This window comes from Ursus americanus, chromosome 9 (assembly GCF_024610735.1).
Source record: "Ursus americanus isolate L20-20 chromosome 9, mUrsAme1.1.p, whole genome shotgun sequence".
Classification (NCBI taxonomy): domain Eukaryota; kingdom Metazoa; phylum Chordata; class Mammalia; order Carnivora; family Ursidae; genus Ursus; species Ursus americanus.
The window spans coordinates 17,282,656-17,304,879 of NC_142135.1; the positions used below are offsets into that span (position 1 = coordinate 17,282,656).

At 40.6% G+C, this 22,224-nt stretch overlaps 1 protein-coding gene across 6 annotated transcripts in view; it reads left to right on the forward strand.

Moving 5' to 3' along the window:
* The window catches only part of LOC148109424 (uncharacterized), a 325,915-nt gene that overhangs the window by 243,532 nt on the left and 60,159 nt on the right, over window positions 1-22,224 (forward strand). Inside the window, exon 6 of one of the 6 annotated variants that reach the window (XM_087864656.1) lies at window positions 956-1,245. The exons of the other annotated variants lie outside the window; for them this stretch is intronic. Coding sequence (XP_087720782.1) covers window positions 956-1,004 — 49 coding nt within the window. The 3' untranslated portion in view covers window positions 1,005-1,245. Of the gene's footprint in view, window positions 1-955; window positions 1,246-22,224 lie in introns of those variants that run through there. 6 annotated transcript variants of the gene reach the window in all.

Below are 22,224 nucleotides of genomic sequence, written 5' to 3' on the forward strand. Positions count from 1 at the left end.
TGTAGCTGTTTCACATTTTGATAGAATGATTGCCCTTGGCAGTTGAAATCAATTGGGTGAATCTGGTTTGGATCAGTTTTTAGCTGGGAGCCCAGATCTCAGTTCTAGTCTGGGTCCTCTTCCTCTTTATGCCCATCATTCTGTGTTTTTGACCCCCTGTGTCTGATGCCTCCCATATGTCCATGATGAGATTTATTCATGCTGGGTGCTTATATTTTGAAGCTGATGATTCACTAATCATGGTTTTCTCTTCTTCTAGGATTATATAAAGTTTAGTTTTTCCCAGTTTTCTGCCTCAACTAAGTTCAGCAACACATTTTTACTCTTCTGGTCTGAATCCTAATTGCTGTTGTATACACCCATACAGAGCAAGTGCCCCGGGAGTAACTCTCAGCGCTGCATGGGTCTTGATAAAAAGCCACAGGAAAAACTCACAATAGCTTAACTTTGTTAATTCTTTCCCAAACATATTTGACAAATGATTTTATTTTTAAAGGCAACACATTTTGATATCTTATGTAATTAGTGTTCTGTGGGTCACAGGTTGGGAAATGTTCTGAATTTCTATTTCCAAAATAGCTAGAGAATATTGTCACTGATAGAATCAAATCAGGGTTCTATGTAGCTCTCATAGGTTATGGCTATAAAATATGCATGTGAAGGACTCAGAAATAACTATACCTTATAGTCACTTAGGAGATGGACAGTCTGTCTGAAGACCATCTACCTTCAGGAATGGGGAGGGTTCACCCTGACTTGACCAAAAAGACCTGCTTAGTATCTTTTTCAACTCCTGATAGGTCTGGTGTCTAGTCTAGATGGAATATTAGTCTCATGAGAATTAGGGATACTGGTACAAACCTTCACTTCATTCAATAAATGTATATTGAATTTCTATCATGTGTTAACTATGTGATAAAGACTAGAGATTTGCTATCTGTCCTTGTGCTTACAGTGACAGTGGATTTGCAGAGTGGACGATGATTATTTGCAATTCTGAGTGATATATTTTCGAAGAGACGAAGAGAAATTAGAGTGTGTCTGAAGAGCAGCAAGCATAATGATCAACTTGGCAAACCACAGCAACTACATAACAGTGGGTATTAGATCTGATGGTTAAGCAAGTATGTGCCTTCCAGCGTTTGAAGGGTCACTATCTGAAGAGGGATGGATATAAGCTAATTCTGAGTGGTCCTAGGAAGCAAAACTAGAAGCAGTGCAGAGAAGTAACAGGGAGGCAGTTTCTGTAGGGAGAAGCTAAGGTGCCCAGACATAGAATGAACTGTTCTATTGATTGTGGAACTTCCAGTCTTCAGAAATGCTCAAACATAAATCTGTCAATGCTGTAGAGAAGATGCTGAGCTAACGAGGAGGTTGAGCTGGAGAACATCAGTGTTCTTCAAACTGTTAAGATTTTTTCCCCCTGTAGATGTTAAGGGCCTTGCAATGCATAATCTTAACGTTTCTGATCTGTATCAGTTAGGATGCTTTAGGAAGCAGACGCTAAGAATTCGAAACGCCTGTGAAGGATAAAGGGCAAAGTTGCAGGAGGAGTTGGAGAGAGGCTTGGATAGTGAGGCAGGTCTGACCACTGTGAAGGGGGAGAGGAAGGGAGACTGAGCAGGAAGATGCCAACTACAGGGCAACTCTGAGAAAGTCTTAGCCGGGCTGAGGGGGAGCCCCAGACCAAAGGTCACATGCTACAGGAGTCCAGCTTTGGACAGGAATGACCTGGCTGTAGTACCCCTACTGTGCTCATCCACTGGCTGGAAGTAGCCCAGAGGGAGCATGCCCTCCATGTGCACACCACAGTGCTTTAGACAGTGCAGTAGTTACATTGTCTGCTCCTCCGCTCCTCACCTGTAGTTCTCTCTTGAAGAAAGATCTGAGCAGCACCCATGACTGCCACCTGATCTCTCATCCCCGGCATAGCATGTTGTTACATGAGGCGACTACTTAGTAAGGGCTTGGTGTTGATGAGGACATTACGATATTTGCATTTTAATAACCATCATTGTCTTAGCTAAAAGGCTACCCACTGGTGAATTTTAGGTCTTAGGTAGGGATAATCCCACTATCCAGAATAGCCCCACTATTTTGGAGCTAAATTCTCAGAGCTGGGTCAGTTAGACACATGGCAGGACCAAGGAAACGTGTTCTGTACTCTAGTATCTATGGGGTCTCGAAGTGGACAGGGCAGAGAGGAATGGGACTTGCTTACAGCTAAACTGTCTGCATTACCTTGAATTCTGTATAGATCAAGAGCCAGGACCAGAAAGGAACAAGCTGTAGGAAGAAATCCCAACCCTGTTAAGGGCTGAGTCCTAGGTGTTCTGCTTTTATTCCCAGCTGTGTTGCTCTCTGCCAGTCTAATTTTGGATCTGATTGTGCCTCTTTGAACTTTCATCTGTTTCCTTGGAACTTGATGAGTGATTCATCTTTAGTTTTGCCTCTGGGGGCCTCTCTCTCTCTCTCTCTCTCGCTCGCTGCATCCTCCGTTTGTAGCTCCAAGTAACCATTTTTTTTTTGTCTAAAACATTTTACAGCACAGATGCCCTGGGCTGGAGCCCAGCCATTTTTGATGAGAAAACTAGTATATGTCTACAGTTTTCCCAACTTGAAATCAATGAACTAATGTTCAGTAACTATTGAACTGATGTTTTTATGAGCTACAAATCCATTTCTAGTAGAATCAGGGTTTAATGGACTTAGCTCCTTGGCCTGAATCTGTTTTCCTTTTTTCTCCATAATAAAATGCTGTTTGGTTCCAGCAGTCATGTCTTGAGGGAAGCTAACCCCTGCACAACTTGAGAGGTGAATCTGAGTAATTTTAGGATAATCTCTTTCTAATTGGCTCAGATATTAAGCTCAACCAATCATCACATGGGATTTCTTGTACAAGATGGATTCATTTGGGTTGGACATGTGATCTTATTCAAGACAGTGAGACTTGTGAGGAAACCAGCTGGAGCATGTGAGGAGTTGATTTGTTCTTAAAGGAAGAATCACAGGAAGAAAAGGCCTTCCTTTGCTTGGGCATTGTTAGGATGTGAGGTCTGGAGCTGCTGAGTAGATTGTATTCTCAGTATGACAATAAAGACTGCACCTGGAGATTGGCAGAATCTCATTAAATTCACAAACATAATTTCAGAGTCTGAGGGATAGGAATGATGTGAAGTAATATGTATTGTACTGAACTGGGGATTGCAAAGTACCTGGCATTTCATAGTTGTTAAGTATAGCTTGTTGGATGAATTTGAAAAAGCAGTGTCCTAGATGGAAGATAGGCCCTGAGATCTCCCCAAAGTCTGGGCTTTGGTTTGTTAATGGCTTCATCTGAGGTGGAATATTTGACTCTCAGTTTTCCCGTCTTAAAACGAGGCCATAATGTTTGCCTTATAAGAGAATTAGGCACTTTAATAAGTACCTGAACACTAATCCTTAGTAAATGCTGGTGAATATCATTACTATCAATAGTAGTAGTATTAATATTTCTTCATGGGGTTCCTGCCTAATAAGTCTGATCAGTCCTACAGGGCAGGTTCCATTTTGCCAATGAAAGTCTGAGTGTTAACTGTTGTTCCACTCTAATATTTTTTCAGCTTTCAGGAATTCAGAGTTCCTTTCAGTTAAAGAAAATATAGTCTGATTCTTTGATTCATATGTCTGATGTTGGTTGCCGGGGTAACCCATTGTCAAAGTGAGCAGTGAATTCTTGTCTTTCCAATCCTGTGCAACATTTACCATCTCCTATCACAATGTCTTGTGGATCAGGGAGTATGCAGTGAAGCTGGGCTCTCCAAATCACCTGTCCATTATTGCTTTCTGATAACACAAAACATACTCCCACTCTTTTTTTTTTTTTTTTTTAAGATTTTATTTATTTATTTGACAGAGATAGAGACAGCCAGTGAGAGAGGGAACACAAGCAGGGGGAGTGGGAGAGGAAGAAGCAGGCTTCCAGTGGAGGAGACTGACGTGGGGCTCGATCCCAGAACACCGGGATCATGCCCTGAGCCAAAGGCAGACGCTTAACGACTGAGCCACCCAGGCGCCCCAACATACTACCACTCTTGCATGGCAGAGGCATAAGGATTGAAGCTTCCAATGTAGCCTGCCCAGATTTCTTATAATATGCTATGAGCTTAATCCGAGTAGAATCCTATTTGGATTACAATGTGGTAACAGCAAATGTACTGCCTTTGAATTAGTATTGTGATCACGTGGTTTTCTAAGCAATTACCATCAAGCCTACAGACTGTCATGTACTGAGTTGATCAAAAATTCAACTCTCCCACTTCTACTAGAAAAACAATTATGCTCATCTCGACTTCTGGAGTGTATCCTATAGGAAGCACACGTCTCCCTAAGTCCCATAAGGAACTATTGTGTGCTTTTCCTTCACTTTCCATGCTTTTCAGCTGCCTTTCCGTAGTGGCCTACCATGGCTTCCCAGCCTGGATCTTTCTTTCCTGTTTCTCTGGACAGCTGTCCCCTGTACATTGCCCCTTTATGTCCATTCACTTGCTGATGCCACTCTCTTCTCCTTAGGTAGCAGGGATAGTATCCCTCACATATATTACTTTCATACTCAGATGAACAGCTCAGGATTGCACAGAGGCAGTTCATGATAGTAATTAGTGGAAGACCTAGGTTGCAAAGAGCTGCTGATCTTGGGATAGCTAGAGTAAAACCAACGTAGGTGGTGTGTTTTAGAGTTTTGAGGTTGGTTTATAAGGATGAGCCACTGAAAACTGATTTCACTTCAGATTTCTTAGTTGAAGCATTCTTGTTGAAGCATGGTTCTCAAATTCAAGTCTCTTCACAGGTAGAAGAAAATCTAAACATACCATAACTTATCTCCAACCCCATCTGTTCCTACTCCCTTCCTTGCAACTTATGGTGTACGGACATTGGCCTTCTTTCTGCCAGCAGACTCCCTGAGATTGCCCTCTCTTTAGGACCACTGAACTTGTTCTTTGTCTGAATGGTCATTCCTCAGAAGAACTTTTCTTAACAGTCAATGTGGTCTAAAGAAGCAGCACCTTATTGTCTTTTTTTTTTTTTTTGAGGGGAGAGGGGCAGAGGGGAGAGAAAGAATCCTAAGAAGTCTCCACGCCCAGCATGGAGCCTGACATGGGACTCGATCTCACAGCCCTGAGATCATGACCTGAGTCAAAATCAAGAGTCGGTTGCTTTACTGCCTGAGCCACCAAGACACTGTATCTACTGTTGTCTGTTTCATCATCTGATTTTTATTTTTATCCTTGGACTCCTTATTATCCGATACTATCTTGGTACTTAATTTTTGGTCTCCCTTGCCTGTGTTTACCCCCATGGTTATCTTGTACAATGCTTTATCCTCAGCACTTAGAACAATAGCTGGCACTTAGAGACTCAATCATTTGAATGAATGAGTTCCACTGTTTTAATCAACACTTTTGGATTTAATACCAGTTGTACCTAGATCAATGGGTCTAAAATATTAAAACTTAAAGTATTCTTTATATTTGTTAAAAAGAAAATTAAGAATCTGTGCATTATAGTTAATGGAAGAAAGATGCTCTTATGGTATCAGAGTCCTAGAAACATTCATAAAATAACAAACATTTTTTTCTGGTGTGGATATGTTTTCTTAATAAACTGTGGGTGAATTACTGAGGACAGTTTTAAAAATTGATTTGTTTCCCTTCAATGTGCTAGTAATGCTTGTACCTGACCTCCACCTATGAGGGTTGTGGCAATGGGGGGGACTCATGATGAGTTTTTGTTCAAATAAAACAATTAATAGCAGGTGACCAAAACTTAATATGTGCTAACCACTGCTTAGCTCAATTATGTCCCTTAATTAAGCACATTTAATTGTGCTTGCAGAATTAAATCAACCTGAGGCAGGAATTATCCTGTTTATAAATGAGAAAAGGGAGTTTTAGAGAAGTCAGTGTATTGTTTAAAATGTGAAAAGAGGGGCGCCTGGGTGGCGCAGTCGTTAAGCGTCTGCCTTCGGCTCAGGGCGTGATCCCAGTGTTCTGGGATCGAGACCCACATCAGGCTTCTCCGCTAGGAGCCTGCTTCTTCCTCTCCCACTCCCCCTGCTTGTGTTCTCTCTCTCGCTGGCTCTCTCTCTCTCTCTGTCAAATAAATAAAATCTTTAAAATGTGAAGAGAAGGGCCATATACACCCCAATGTTCATAGCAGCATTGTCCACAATAGCTAAATCGTGGAAGGAGCCGAGATGCCCTTCAACAGATGACTGGATTAAGATGATGTGGTCCATATATACAATGGAATATTACTCAGCCATCAGAAAGAACGATTACACAACATTTGCTGCAACATGGACGGGACTGGAGGAGCTAATGCTAAGCGAAATAAGTCAAGCAGAGAAAGATAACTATAATATGGTTTCACTCATTTATGGAACATAAGAAGGAAGATCGGTAGGAGAAGAAAGGGAAGAAGAAAGGGGGGGTAAACAGAAGGGGCAATGAACTATGAGAGACTATGGACTCTGGGAAACAGAGGGCTTGGGGGGGGATTGGATAGGCTGGTAATGGGTATTAAGGAGGGCACGTATTGCATGGTGCACTAGGTGTTATATGCAAGTAATGAATCATGGAACCTTAAATGAAAAACTAGGGATGTACTGTATGGTGACTAACATAATAATAATAATAATAAAACAAACAAAAAAAATAAAATGAAAGATATTAAGAGAGACAAAATATGAACCCAAATATAAATGGGAAAAAACCAAGGACACTTCTTTTCCCTGCTTTTATATTTGGTAGCATTTAACTTTGAATCTGTGTGTTGGATAAATTTTTGGGAGGGGATGATTATGTTCTACCCTCTGTGTTCTATAAATTAATAAAAATGTATAAGAGTCATTGACCTCAAGGTAAAAAAAGTGTTTTATAATTGGTATAGCTGAATTGTAGAATATTTCCTAGATTCACCAAGGGCATAGGGACTTCTAATATTGTTACCTCCCCAATTCTAGATATTGGGTAAATCCAGCAAAGGGAGTCTGGTCCTGCAGAGAAGACAAGCAGAATACCTTATGTTAGTGTGGAAGCTCCACTAGAGTAAGAAAAAAAGATTTCACAGAGAGAAAAGCCTCTAAGGTGAGCAGTAACCTATCAGTTCTTACTTTCTGTAGTGAAGGACCGGAACCAAATGCACTAGTTCCAAGAGTAGGTAGATTGCAAAAGCGAGGGGAAAATTTCTTAGTTGAAGCGTTCTTGTTGAAGCATGGCTCTCATTCATGTCTCTTCACATATAGAAGAAAATCTAAACTTACCATGACTTATCTCCAACCCCATCTTGGTCTGTCAGGCTCACCAATCCTCTTCCCTTGAAGAAGAGAGAGTGAAGTACACAGATGGGTAGAGGCTTCTTCCACTACTTGCCAACAGGATGAAAACTTCTGTTTTAGTAGACCCAGACAAAATTCTACAACTTACATAGATAATTAGAGGGTGTCTCTTCCTTAATCTGTGTCAGTTTCTAAGATGTTGGGCAAGAATTTTGGGAATACATCGTGCCTTTTTTTTTTTTTTTTTAGAATAATCATCTGACTTTTGGTCAAAAGGGTTAATTGGATTACTGAAGAAAATGACTCTCACCCAACTCAATGTTGTGATGGGGAAATTCTAAACATATGAATTTCAGAACCCTCTATTCCCATGTGAAAATCTTTCATCTTTTGAGGTTCCGAAATTTGTATATGTCTGATTTTCTGTGTTTGATCAATGAGTTCTCTCTTAGCCATGAGTGGCCTGTCTGGATTCCTGTTATTTGTGAATTTCTTTCTCCATGTACCAAAACTGGTCTAACTTATTTTTCTCTGAGAGAAGGGCAGATGAGTCAACAGTGTCTCCCTCAGTGTTGATATTGTGGTTCAGAGCCACTTCATAGTCTTGAGTAAAATCCTGTCCATTCTATGCCATGCCTTGTGGGATCTTTTTTCTTTTAAGTTTCTTTGGGCAAGTGGAGCCCTTTCTGTGTTTACAAGTCAAACATATTACCCACTGTTTTCTGATTCTTTGTCAGAATGTTTGCTCCATGTTAATGTTGCTTCTCAGTCTTGGCTTTGGGAAAACCAAGGAGAAGAATTGGTTATCCAAAACAAACTGCAATTAAAAACTAAAATATCTAAGGTCATGTGTATACTTTTCTTTTTTGAACAGAGGCTAATAATCATGTACACAGATACATGTGGTTATGATTTTCAACATTGATTATGTAGGTCTGTCTCCCATTCTTCTGGGTTAGGCTCATACAGAGTTATGCTCAGAGGTAACAACCATTCCCTTTGCCTGGAATGCCTTTTCCTTCTTCCCATCTAGGAACACCTAAAATATATTTCTTTCAAGGTCAATCTCAAAGGACTAGAATGTGAAAATGCTTGACTACAAAGTTAATTCTACTGGACTTGGCTGATAATCCCAGTTCAGTCACTTACAGGTTGTGTAAGTATAGGGGAACTGCTACTTCTAGACTGAACTTCCTCATATGAATGTTTTGTGAAGTATTATTCCTAGTTTATGAGAATCAAATAATATACAAATAAGGCTTGGCACTATGTCTGCTTCAATATAAGCACTCAAATGTAAGCCGTTAAGAAATTATTGGATTCTCAGGCTAATGTACAATCCTTCACTGATATGCATTCACTTTTTAGCTACTGTTAATACCATTTCATCTCCAAATAGGAAGTGATGACTTCTTCTCAACCCAGATAACCCCGAATGTGTCAGTCTTCATGTTACCACTTGTAAAATATCATAGATGACTGGGAATTGTGAGATACTTCAGTGGTCTAGGTGTGCCCTCCCACCTCCGTTTTCCATCATATTTAAGATTTTGGAAATTTTCCCATGGGTGTGATCTATTAAGAACATGTTTATCAGCATCACGGTCCTTGACTGCGCTGAGGTTGCAGACACTGTCTAGGTATAAATAGGTTTGGTTTTTCATTATTCAACAAACATTTGATAATCTGTATGTTCACAACATGTGAGAGGAGAGCCACTGCCTTTAGTTCTAACATCAGAATAACTAATTCAAATCGATTTTAGCTCTACCTTTGGAAACAAAGCCAATGATAAAACAACTTTTCAACCTTTTGTCTTCCTTGTGTTAACGCTAGCATTATGCCATAGGACAGAGAAACTCTTTATAAAATACTACATGTATAGCTTACTTTGAAAAATGTTTTCCACCCCTCATCTCCCTAAATGAAAACCCATTAGACCCTGACACTTTTTAAAAAGATTTTATTTATTTATTTGAGAGAGAGAGCATGAGCGCGTGAAGGGGGGGAAGGGTCAGAGGGAGAAGCAGACTCCCTGCTGAGCAGGGAGCCAGATGTGGGACTTGATCCTGGCACTCCAGGATCATGACCTGAGCTGAAAGCAGTTGCTTAACCAACTGAGCCACCCAGGTGACCCCGACCCTGACACTTTTTCCAGATTATTGTAAAATTTTTACTTTTAACAGTGTCAACTCCTCTGCTTCCTATTACCTATTTCAATTGCTACATGCATTGGTAGCCAAACCAAACCTCTCTGCTGAAAATATCTGGTCTTCCCTCTTGGCCCTGGAGAATTGTCTGAAAATCTAATGAAAAAGGTGTACTTGAGAGAGGCTGTGGATATTCTGATTTCACCAGGTCTCTAGCTTCACTTCTTTACTGGGCTAATCATCCATTGTTATAGTTACTAGTGGCAGTGCCTCTGGGGTAAACAGAAGTCCTGAAGGATGTTATGGTGAGTATTGGATGGAAGTCTAGGGATTGTTCAGCTTATGAAGACAGACCACATCCCACTGCCTGGGGAGATTTGGGTACAGTTCTGCCTTTTCTCACAGAATCAGACTCTGATCTAATTTCCTTTACAGTTAAGGTTATCTAAAATATGTTCACACAGAAAGACCATGCATTTTTGGCTGCTAGCATTTGGTGTTGCCTTGGTGACAGGGTGCAGAACCAATTGCTAAAGCAGTTTTATTTTTTTAAAAGCAGCTTTGCTGGTTTTATTAGATGAGTATATATGTAGTGTTTCATGTTCAGTGCTATTTGCCTTATTTTCTACAAATGGAAAGACACCTTTTGAAGTAGCGTTTAAGAGTATATTTGAAGATTTCACTCCTACCTTCCTATAATCATTAAAGGAAGCTCTTAAGGAAGTAATACTCTCTTCTAGTATCCTCAGAATTAAAATTTTAAAAATGTATTCCAGGGAAAGAAACTACCAAGTTCATTTCAAGAATCATAAATCATAGTCTATGTGATAAACATGTGGAACTGATTCTTCTCATTTAACAGCTGAGAAAACAACCCAATGTCAATTTACTGACAAATTAAGCTGCTTATAGCACTATTGTTTTAAGAAACCATGTTGGAAGCAAAATATTTCAAAGCTAAAATGTATGCAATGTACTTTGTCAGTGTAGTTTGCTAATTACCAAGAAGGTAAATCATTTTGCAGCTAGGATGTGGTCATTAGAAAGTGGTAAGACATGGGATTATGGACTACTATAATGAAATGGTAATTTGGCAGTCCTCTGGTCACCTACTAGGAAATCTCAAAGACGTCAAGACACTTGCTCAAATCTTCAGCGCCACATTCTTTTCCTCTAGCTCCTTCTAATTTCAGGCTGAAATTCTAGGAAGCCTTCATAACCAAGAATCTCTGCTTATGTGGAGTGGTACAGTGCCTATTTGGCAACCCTTCCTACTCAGACATCTGTTGAAAAAGTGTTTGTAAAGAAAATTCTGTTCCATGTACAAATCATAATAGCTAATAAAACTAGCAATTGGGGGAATGAAGCATGAGAGACTGGACTCTGAGAAACAAACTGAGGGCTTCAGAGGGAAGGGGGTGGGGGAATGGGATAGGCTGGTGATGGGTAGTAAGGAGGGCACATATTGCATGGTGCACTGGGTGTTATAGGCAACTAATGAATCATTGAACTTTACATCAAAAAAAAAAATTTAAAAAGTTTATAAAAAAAAAAAACCCTAGCAATTATTTCTTGTAAAGATAGCAGTTCAGATATGATACCTTAAAAAAAAAAAAAAGTTGCTCCTTCCTAAAGGGCTGTCCTTGTTCATGAAAGAATAGGAACTTGCTAAATTAGGAGTATTTTTGTGAGCGTGGACAAGCTAAAATATGGAGCTATCCATCCCAATGATGCTATAATAAATTTTTCTGAGTAACTTTGTTTGTATGTAAGTCTAAGGATGCGGTATTCCAGTATTCCAAAACATAATCTGCATGCCAAATGCATTCTAAACAAGTCTATTAAAAATGAGACAGTATCATAATGTTGGGGAAAAATCCACAACAATATTATCACATATCCAGTAACAGAAGTAGAGACAGAAGTGGAGTGTTCAGTTAAGAATGATGGGAGAATGTACAAGGATAAAAATTATAAAATGAAGGCTTAGTATCCAATTATAGAGAATTGAGGCCATGCTCAGTGTGACCAGTGTGAAAATTACACAGTGTGGTGATCTCCACCCCCAACCCAATAGTGTTCCAAACCTCCCATCTGACCATATCCCATTATAGTCTTTGCACCTATAATATATCCAGATGTGGATGGTTGGCAATGGGGATGATTCCCTATGTTACAATCTCTACTGTATAAAGTTTGAGTGAGACTTCACTAGAGTGAAACAAGCCACCAAAAACCTGTTAACTTACTGTTCAACAGCTCTTCTAAATATGTCCTATATAAGCCAAGTACAGTGATTCTAGATAACAAAAGCACTTTGTTTTGGATTAAATTGCCAAGTCACAAGTGTTTGCCATTAGTTTGGACTCTTTTGGGTTTAGATCTTGAAGGTTGTGGATATAATTTACAATCCATCTTTCACTTAGCAGTAATCTGGGCATCTACTACATGCCAGAAATGGTTAGACCTTGGTGATAATATCTGACTTTAGTATTTATGTGCAAGTTAGCCTTCTAAATTCTTTATGTCCTATATTATGTGAATCTCCCAGTGATTCTGGGTGTCCTGTGCTGTTATTGTCTCTATTTTACATGTGAAGAATCATAGACACACAATGGTTGGGTAACTCTCCCAAGGATACAAAGCTATCTGAGATGAAAACCAGTATACTTTCAGAGTCTGATCTTACCCAATATGCTGTTCTCTAATGGATGATAAAGATTTGGGCCCTGGTCTTCAGAGAACTTACTGTTTAATAAGGTAGATAAATGGATGATTTCAAAACAGTGTAATCAGTGCTGTTAGAATTAAAAGATACTTAGGGGAGGGAACTTACCCAGTCCTGGCTGATCAGTGACCACTCTCTAGAATATTTTAGTAGAACCGTAAGGTTTGTGTTGCCTTCTGAAGTTCTAACAGACTCAAATCAAAGCCCTGTAGAAAACAATTACTTCAGTGCCTTCAATGTATAGAGCAGGAAACTGAGGCTCAGACAAGTTATTTGGCTATAGGCTGATAAAATTTTTGTAAGAACTCTGGGATCTAGACACCCAAATGCTTCTTCCTTTATATCTTATATTTGGACTGCACTTTAGAGAGCAAGTTAATGGTGTTCCTACCTTGAAGATAAAATGGTCTTCCTTGTTCTATTTACCTTATTCCTTGTATTCTTTTTGATGTCACATGACCTTCAAGCTAGATACAAAATGCAACGTGTAAGTTAAGTGATCTTGAAAAACAAAGGAAAGCTTGTTGCTTATGGACAGCACAGAGTGTGTATTTGAGTGTGTGTGTGTGTGTATTTTCACATACATTTTTAGGTGTACAACATAGTGATTCCACACTTACAAACAACACCAAGCGTGCATCACAAGTGCACTCCTTAATCCCCATCACCTATTCAACCTATCTCCCCACCTACCTCCCCTCTGGTAACCATCAATTTGTTCTCTATAGTTAAGAGTCTGTTTCTTGGTTTGTCTTTTTTTTTTTTTTTACCCTTGTTTGTTTTCTTAAATTCCACATATGAGTGGATTCATGTGTTATTTGTCTTTCTCTGAATTATTTTACCTAGCATAGTACTCTCTAGCTCCATCCATGTTGTTGCAAATGGCAAGATTTCATTCTTTTTGATGGCTGAGTAATATTTCATTGTGTGTGTGTGTGTGTGTGTGTGTGTGTGTGTGTGTGTGTATCTATACACACACACACACACCCCACATCTTCTTTGTCCATTCGTCAGTTGGTGGAAACTTGGGCTGCTTCCATAATTTGGCTATTGTTGATAATGCTGCTGTAAACATCAGGGTGCATGTAGACCTTTGAATTAGTATTTTTGTATCTTTGGGTAAAAACCTAGTGTGATTGCTGATCATCAGGTAGTTCTGTTAACTTTTTGAGGAACCTCCATACTGTTTTCCAGAGTGGCCACACTCATTTGCATTCCATCTACAGTGCAGGAGGGTTCCTTTTTCTCCACATCCTTGCCAACACGTGTTGTTTCTTGCGTTGTTGATTTTTAGCCATTTTGACAGGTGTGAGGTGATATTGTAGTTTTGATTTGTATTTCCCTGATCAGTAATGTTGAGCATCTTTTCATGTGTCTGTTGGCTCTCTGTATGTCTTCTTTGGAAAAAAATCTGTCCATGTCTTCTACCTACTTTTTAGTTTATTTGTTGTTTGGGTATAAAGTTTAAGTTCTTTATGTACTTTGGATATGGACCTTTTATGAGATAAGTCATTTGCAAATATCACCCATTCTGTAGGTTTTTTAGTTTTGTTGATTGTTTCCTTTGCTGTGCAGAAGCTTTTTATTTTGATGTAGTCCCAATAGTTTATTTTTGCTTTTGTTTCCCTTGCCTCAAAATAGATAGCTAGAAAGAAGCTGCTATAGCTAATGTCAGAGAGGTTACTGTACCTGTGTTCTCTAGGATTTTTATGGTTTCGTGTGTCATATTTAGGTCTTTAATTCCTTTTGAGTTTATTTTCATCTGTGGTGTACGAAAGTGGCCAGTTTCATTTGTGTGTGTGTGTGTGTGTGTGTGTGTGTGTGTGTGTGTAGCTGTCCAATTTTCCAAGGACCATTTATTGCAGAGACTGTCTTTTCCCAATGTGTATTTTTGCCTCCTTTGTCATAGATTAGTTGACCATATAAACATGGGCTTATTTCTGGGCTCTCTATTCTGTTCTATTGATTGACATGTCTGTTTTTGTGACACTGCCATACTGTTTTGATTACTACAGTTTTGTAATATAACTTGAAGTCCGGAATTGTGATGCCTCCAGCTTTGCTTTGCTTTTTCAAGGTTACTTTGGGATCTCTTGTGGTTCCATAATTTTTAGGATTGTATTTCTAGGTCTGTGAAAAATGATATCGATGTTTTTGAAAGGTATTGCATTAAATGTGTAGATTACTTTGAGTAATATTGACCTTTTAACAATACTTGTTCTTCCAATCCATGAGCATGGAATCTCTTTCCATTTTTTTGTCATCTTCAGTTTATTTCATCACAATTCTATAGTTTTCAGAGTATAGGTCTTTCACCTCTTTGGTTAGGTTTATTCCTAGATCAATTAGTGCCATCTATCTATCTATATATATCTTATTTATTTACTTAGTGCCGTTTATATTTTAATTGATTCCATTTGGTTCATAGTCCAGAAGGACTCTACCTCACCCATAGTCAAATAGGACATTCACATATTAGATAAATGTCCTCCCAGGAATTCTTGCCAGTCTGCCTCCTTAAACTGGTAACTCTCTCATCCAGGACCTCCTTTATCCCAGAGTTCTCTTCCTCCTCCTTCATCCTGTGACTTAAGACATCTTGGCATCTGTTGACCTGGAGTGTCCATGGTTCTCTCCACTAGAACAAAAAAGGGTGGTGGTGGTGGTGGATGGCTAACTTTGATCTAAAATGCTTCCGATGGCAATCCCATTTTTGGCTGGTATGTACTTTGTCTAAGCAACCTCACTTCCTCTGGCCATTAAACTAGTCAAAAGGGTTTGTCTTGGACACTGAAGAAGAGTTAATTTCTATATTCAAGACCAAAACATTATTTGGAACTAAAACAAACAACAAAACAAAACAAAACACAAAACCACCAAACTTTGGGATTAGATTGCCTAGAAAATGTCTTATGATTTAAGAATCCAAAGCTAAAAGTTCTTATTGATTGAAATTTAATGGTTGCTTTAAGAATTCTTTTGTAGGAATTTAAAATAATTTTCTAACTACATAGTGTTTTTCAGCTTTTTACATTTTCTCCCTAAAGACAACGGCAGTTAAATTTAGGAAAGTTGTTGCAATGCTTATTGGCAAAGTCTTCTGTCTCCTAATATTTGGTAGCCTGAATATATTTTAAAAAGGCCTTTTTTTTTTTAAGATTCTATTTATTTATTTGACAGAGAGAGCGTGTGCACATAAGCAGGGGGAGTAGCAGAGGGAAAGGGAGAAGCAGGAGCTCCACTAAGCGGGGAGCCCGATGCGGGGCTAGATCCCAGGACCCTGGGATCATGTCCTGAGCCAAAGGCAGATGCTTAACTGACTGAGTCACCCAGGTGCCGCAAAGGCCTTTTTTTTCTTTTTTTCTAAAATGGGCTTTCCCTCCCCTTTTATAATGTATGGGGTGGCATACGGATCATCTCTTTAAAATTCCTTAACAATCCCAGAGTTAAAATCTAACCCGGTCTGTGGAATTCCAGACAAATAGTTATTATGAACATTTGGACATGGTCAGATGGAACAATTCTATGGCAGCAGTAGTTTGAAAAGAGGGATGGCACTAATTTCTGAGAAACTTGGGGTACATATTGCTTTTTTCCCAAGGCTAATAGGAACATTTTCAATAACGTCATCAATCCAAAAAATTAAGTCACAACTGTATGCTAAGCCATTCTCTCTTGATATCTACAGACTATTGGTTTCAACACCTAATCTTTCCTTATGTTTTTATTTTCCAAGTAAACTTAATACTCTGGGGTTCTTGTGGAATATATGGATGTATGAAATAGCCCCTGAGTAATACAATAGGAAACTGTAGGGAATAAAACTGAGTGTCAGGGAGCAGCTGGTACTCATTTCCAGACAACTGTGTTATACAGGAATATGGGCCAGTGTTGCTAAAACATTTGATTCTTCAAGAGAACTAAAATCCAGATTTTATGTGAAATATCCTAATTTTTAATTGATTACAATTAAATACTGTACTGTAATTTATAAGAAATATGTATTTCTCAGATATATTTTGTCTTCATCCATAGTTCCTGGAAATGCTTCAGAGCCACAAAGGTGAAATAGGTGTCTTGCTTATCAATGAGGGTGACTTTTGGATCTTATCCAAGGGCAGAGGCTGGTTGCTGGAGGACCGACCATGTGATTAGAAGGTTGGAAATTACAGTCCTATCCCGTGACCTGGGGCTGGAGTTGAATCGGCAAATGGCTTAGTCAACGATGACTACGCAACAAAGCCTCCATTAAAAACTCAAAAGGACTGAGTTTGGAGAGCTTCTGGGTTGGTGAGGCTGTGGAGATGTGGGCAGAGAGGTATACCTGGAGAGGGTATGGGGCCCCTTTCCCTATACCTCACCGAATGTATCTCTTCATCTGGCTGTTGTCTCCTTTATCATATCCTTTAACGAACCAGTAAATGTGTTTCCCTGTGCTCCGTGAGCCACTCTAGCAAATGAATTGAACGTAAGGCAGTCACTGGAACCTCCAATCTGTAGCTTGATTGTCAGAAACACAGGTAACATTCTGGAGCTACAGACTGGAGTCTGAAGTGGGAGGTGGGGTGCAGGGGGCAGTCTTGTAGGACTGAACCTATAACCTGTGGAATCTGGTGCTCTCCCTAGGTGGATAGCGTCAGAATTGAGTTGAATCCTCTGATACCAGCAGGGTGTCTAAGGATTGCTTGCTGTTATGTGTTGGGGACCTCCTCCCCTCATGTTGGGCTTGGGTCCAGAAACCCTAGAAGAGTTGGTGTCAGTGAAGTGGGATTTGCTAGAATGGCCCTGGCTCATAGAAACATGTGGTCTTTGAAGAGAAAGAATAAGGAACCTTTGACCTTTGGATGACTTCCTAGTCACTAATGGTATGAAACAGTAGCTGCAGTGCTATCAGTTACTAAATGTGAATATTACCAATGGAGTTTAGAAAGGGTAGCAGACGAGACTCTGGAAGAGTTGGCTCATTGTATATATAAGGGAATGTGAAATAACAAGTAGGCTAAATATCCAATGCCCTGGTTATTGTCATTTGTAATAGCCAAAATGAAAATAAAAGAATGTTGGGTGAGGCGTTGATGTTGAACCAAGACCCAGCATCTGGGTTGATCTGAGCTTTGGCCATTGGCTGCAAAGCTGCCTAGAAGGGGAAAAATTATGCAGGGGCAACAGAAAGTACCTCTAAGACCTCTGGTCACCAAGAAGGTCGTTGATATAGGGGAAGGACAAAATCTAGAAACTACTGAAACCAGGGGATATATAGGCATACCTCAGAGATTCTGTGGGTTTGGTTCCAGACTACCATGATAATCAAGTGTTTTTGGATTCACAGTGTACATAGTTTGTTTATGCTATATTGTACTATATTAAGTGTAACAGCATTATGTCTAGAAAACAATGAACATGACTTAATAAAAAAATACTCTATTGCTTAAAAAATGCTTATCATCTGAGGTTTCGGCAAGTCGTAATTATGGATCACCATAACAAAATAATAAAAACGTGTGAAATGTTGTGAGAATTAACTATGATGCAGAGACACAGAATGAGCAAAGCCTGTTGGAAAAATGGTGGCAATAGACTTGCTCAGTGCAGGGTTGTCACAAACATTCAATTTGTAAAAACAAAAAACCCCATGAAATATCCAAATTGCAGTAAAATGAGGTATGCCTGTAGTCTAAAGTAACTGGCTCATTTTGTCGATCAGTATCATCAGCTTCCTAAAGTAACTTTACTGAAATGAAATGGACTGAGAAAATAATGAGTTTGGGGGCTGTGTCTTGGTTTTGGATGCTTCAGAGTGGAAGAGCATGTTTGGGTTGATGCAGGACCTGCAGATCACTATCGAACAATTGCAGGTGGTGGTACGTCATCCAGAAACATGGAAGGTTATTCCTGAGGGAACAGCCAGCCTGGTGGAGTAGAGTGGAGCCACTATAAAGTATATTTATTCTGAGATGGATGACTGCCCAATTTCCCCTCTAAATGCCAAATGGAACACCACAGATGAATGGGTTTATGATGATCAGGATATTAACCCCCGAATATGCCTGTTACCCAGGTTATTGTTAATGTTGTAATTAAGAAGGTCCCTATTATGTAGGCACCTTGTGTAACTAAATGGCTACAGGATCGACCAGTAGTTTCAGAAACCTTATCAGATTTGCTATCTCAGCTTCCCTGTATGGGTCTTACTGATACCAAGTACGTTAACGTAATTAAGAAAATGGGGAGAGACAAAGGGGAGAGTCAAGGGGCTCAATCCAGTGGAGTGGAAATCTTCAGTTGATTATTGAGAAATGTGGTGAGTAAGCACAGGCATTGATGGAGTTCACACAAAGGTGTTGATGCAGCACTACCAGAGATTGGGTGGACCATTAGGTCTCCCACTAAAGGGCCCCAAACAAGTCTGCTCTATTAACCTCAATTTGGAGGAATTTAAAAAGCCAGAATGCGAAGATTACAATGAGAAACTTGACCAGGAATCCCCATGGACAATGCTTAGGAAGATTAATCAGGGTGAAGACTGATGTAGAAGTTAGGGTCTTCTGGCCCCACCCCCACCCAGGGATCCAAGGCCATATGCACACATGTGGGTAAAATGGCCTCAGGTGGGGGGAGGGAAGGAAAAGAAACTTGAGACTAGTTGATACAGGAGCCCAATACACTGTGATTCTACAAAGTGTTGTTGACGTATGAGCAGGGGCTAAGTTTAGGTTGAGAGGATATGAAGATACAATGGTGGTTGGAATAGGTTAAGTAAAAGTCTGGGTGAAAATTGGGGTTTTTGAACAGATTTTGTGTGAGGTGGTCACATATTCTTTACCTGAATGTATTATTGGGATGGATACTATGTCTGACGATGGATTGCTCCCCTCCCTCATACTGTAAAACAGAGGGCATGTAAGCCTACCCTCATGCCAGTTTTAATTGGGCATGCTCCATGGGAACCATTAGAAGTGCTCAAGCCCACACAGGTGGTTAACTGAAAGCAATGCAGAATACCTAGTGGACAAAAATACTGATGATCTGCTAGACGTTGGAGCACTGGTGCCAATGAATTTGCTGTACAGTTGCCCTGCATGGCCTGTGGGAAAAGCAGATGGCTCATAGAGACTAATAGTAGACGAATCAGGTTGTACTGCCCAGAGCTTCAGCAGTTCCAGGTATGGTCTCCACCAAGCAGAAAACCTAGCAGGCTAAAGGAGGCCGGTACTCAGAAACTGACCTTACTCTGTCCCAGAAAATAGCCCACCAACGTCTGCCTTCATGTGGGAAGGATTCCAGTTTACTTCTGTGCTGCCCTGGGGTTATCTGAACTCACCAGCTTGTTATCCTTCGGTTGGGGATTTGGACTTGATGCACGTCTCAAGTATAATATGCTGTATTCATGCGATGATGATATCAGAAACTGAAGAGCAAATTAAGACTGGCTTGAATGTGGCACTGATATGCCTGACCATCTGGGGCTATTCAGTCCAGGAAGGGTCCAAGGACCTGCCCAAATAGTAAAATTCCCAGGAATAACTTAGGCACCACTCAGGACATTCCACAAGTGACTGAAACTGCTGTCACTACCCACCCCTCAGATCAAAGATGAAGCCCAGAATTTGGTGGTTTATCTGGATTTTGGAGAGCATGTATTCCACATTTGGGAATATTAACTCCCAACTATAAGGCTACCTGAAAGAAAGCTGTATTTAAGCGGCGATCTGCACAAAAGTAGGCCATGTCTGAATTACAAAAAGTAGTAGCCCTCTCAATGCCTTTGGGCCTTTATAAGCCCCATTAGGTATGATTTTGGACCAGCAAATTTCCAGATGTTGCTGCCTAGTACACACCATCAGATGGATAATATTAGCCTACTTTTGGGCACTGAGACTGCCTCAATGACTGAAGGACATAAAATTATGAAATCTGAGATTCTTGTCATGTCTTGAGTGATGTCAGGGAAGCACTCTAGTAAGAAAGGCAGTGCCCAGAAGAGTTACCTAATAAAATGGAGATGGTTCGTTCGGGAGAATACTGCCAGAGGAATGCAAGGAGGCACCCACCACATCCATGAGCTTGGTGGCCTCCTTACCTCTAGGACCAACTTTTGAGCCCCATGAGGAGTTGCTAGAACCAACTGCCATATGAACAAGGAACAGTTCTCCACTGAAGAAAGACCTATTTAGTTTATGGATGGGTGTTCCAAGATGAATGGACAACACCATGTTTGGAAAGCTGCCGTATTAAGGCCAGTGGATGGCAAAATTCTGAAGAAGGCAAGACTAAATTGGCTCAATAGGCTGAATCGCATGTCGTTTGCCAGGCAATGATGGAAGAATTGAGCAATTGTAAAAGCCCCTGTGCTTGGGTTTTTCCTGGCTTATGGGCTGTAGCCAATGGCTTAGCTATCACCAATGGCCTGGCTATCTGGTCAGGTAGATGGTCAGTAGAAGGCTGGACTACTACAAGGTTGTCTTTGTGGGGCATGGCCCTGTGGAAATCACTCTGGAAGTTTGAGGGGTGCATTAAAGTAGGACATGTTGATGCCCATCAGAAGAACCACCTTCTGCTTCCAGGTTCAGAAGGTGATTGGAATGACCAAGTGGACCTTTTGTTGCATTACCTTGAGGTGGCCATCTGAGTCCATGAAATGAGTGGACATTGGGGGCTGCAGCAATGCAGTGATAGGCTGAATCTACATCTATTCCTCTTGTACCCTGTGTGGCACAAAACACCAACAAGAACTGTGCTGTCAACAAGGGAGATGGACTACAGGTGGCTATGTGGCAGATTCCATGGTGGCAGGCCCTCAACGTGGCTGGCAACTCCGATTGGTGCCAGTCACCCCAGGGGGGCTCCAAATGGGTCCTGACAAGAATAGACGCTGCCTCTGTACTGGGTTTTGTGATAGATACAACTGCTCAGAGTGTTATAACAGAGCCAGAATAGAAAATATTACGCAGCCAACCATTCGTTTCTTCAGACCAGGAACTCACTCTATAGCACATGATGTCTGATAATGGTCAGAGAGAGATTGTCCTCATAGTAACAGATAGAAAACTGGAATGGACAGTTGAAATATTGTCTAAAATGGGGGGAGATAAAAGCAAGGGGGACTGGCTTACATGCCTTCAACAGTGTGTGCTCACACTTAACCTGATGGGGGCTGAAGGAGGGTCCCCACTGATCCTTCTTCCTTTCTGGGGAATCTGGGAAAGAAGGGGGTGGGCGAGGAGGGTGGTGCAACTATGTAATTCTCCCCTCACATCACAGTAACTGATTTTCCTACCTGATGCAGTGGTCCCAGAGGTGGGCATGCAACTGTGGCTACCCGAAGCAGGGATGATTACTGAGCACGCAACTCTAATAATTCCCCTGATTCTTTGTCAGTATTCCCAAGGGTCTGATGGGGTGGGCTCTTTGCTCCTCTGGCAAAGTTGCGACTGACAGTGAATGCTGCTGGGTTGCCTCCTGGTTGGGACAGCCCACTAGTTCTGTACCTTTGTAACCTTACCTTGTATGAGTAGGAGGGGACTGAGGGGGAGGCACTTGCTAGACTAGTATTGTTGCCAGCAATCTGGATCAGCACAGTGGCCAAACCTAATGTCCCTTCCAAAGATGGAAGAGTCTGGGTAAATATAATTGACAGATGGAGAGAAGGATAAATAGCTGAGGGTACGGGATATGGGTAATAGGTGGGTTATGCAATAAGGGAAATAAATCCAACATCTTATTAAGACGTCAAGAGATGCTCAAAACGAATAATGTTATCTGTAGCATACCAGATGCCTGGAAGGGTGAAGCTGTGTTTGCCGAGATCTCCCCTGCTTTTGGAACTAGACAAGATTAATGGCAACCTGCAAACCTGAGTGATGTTCCGGAGGCATTATCATCATCAGATATGTTGAGGAACTGGACCAAATGCCAATAAATGGAACTCTAGTGATGTGCCAGTATCTTTTGACTCCTTTTTTTTTCAGAATCTGTATATTGTGTCCTCATTAGAGGAGGGAAGTGGGACCTGCTATGTAACAACACTT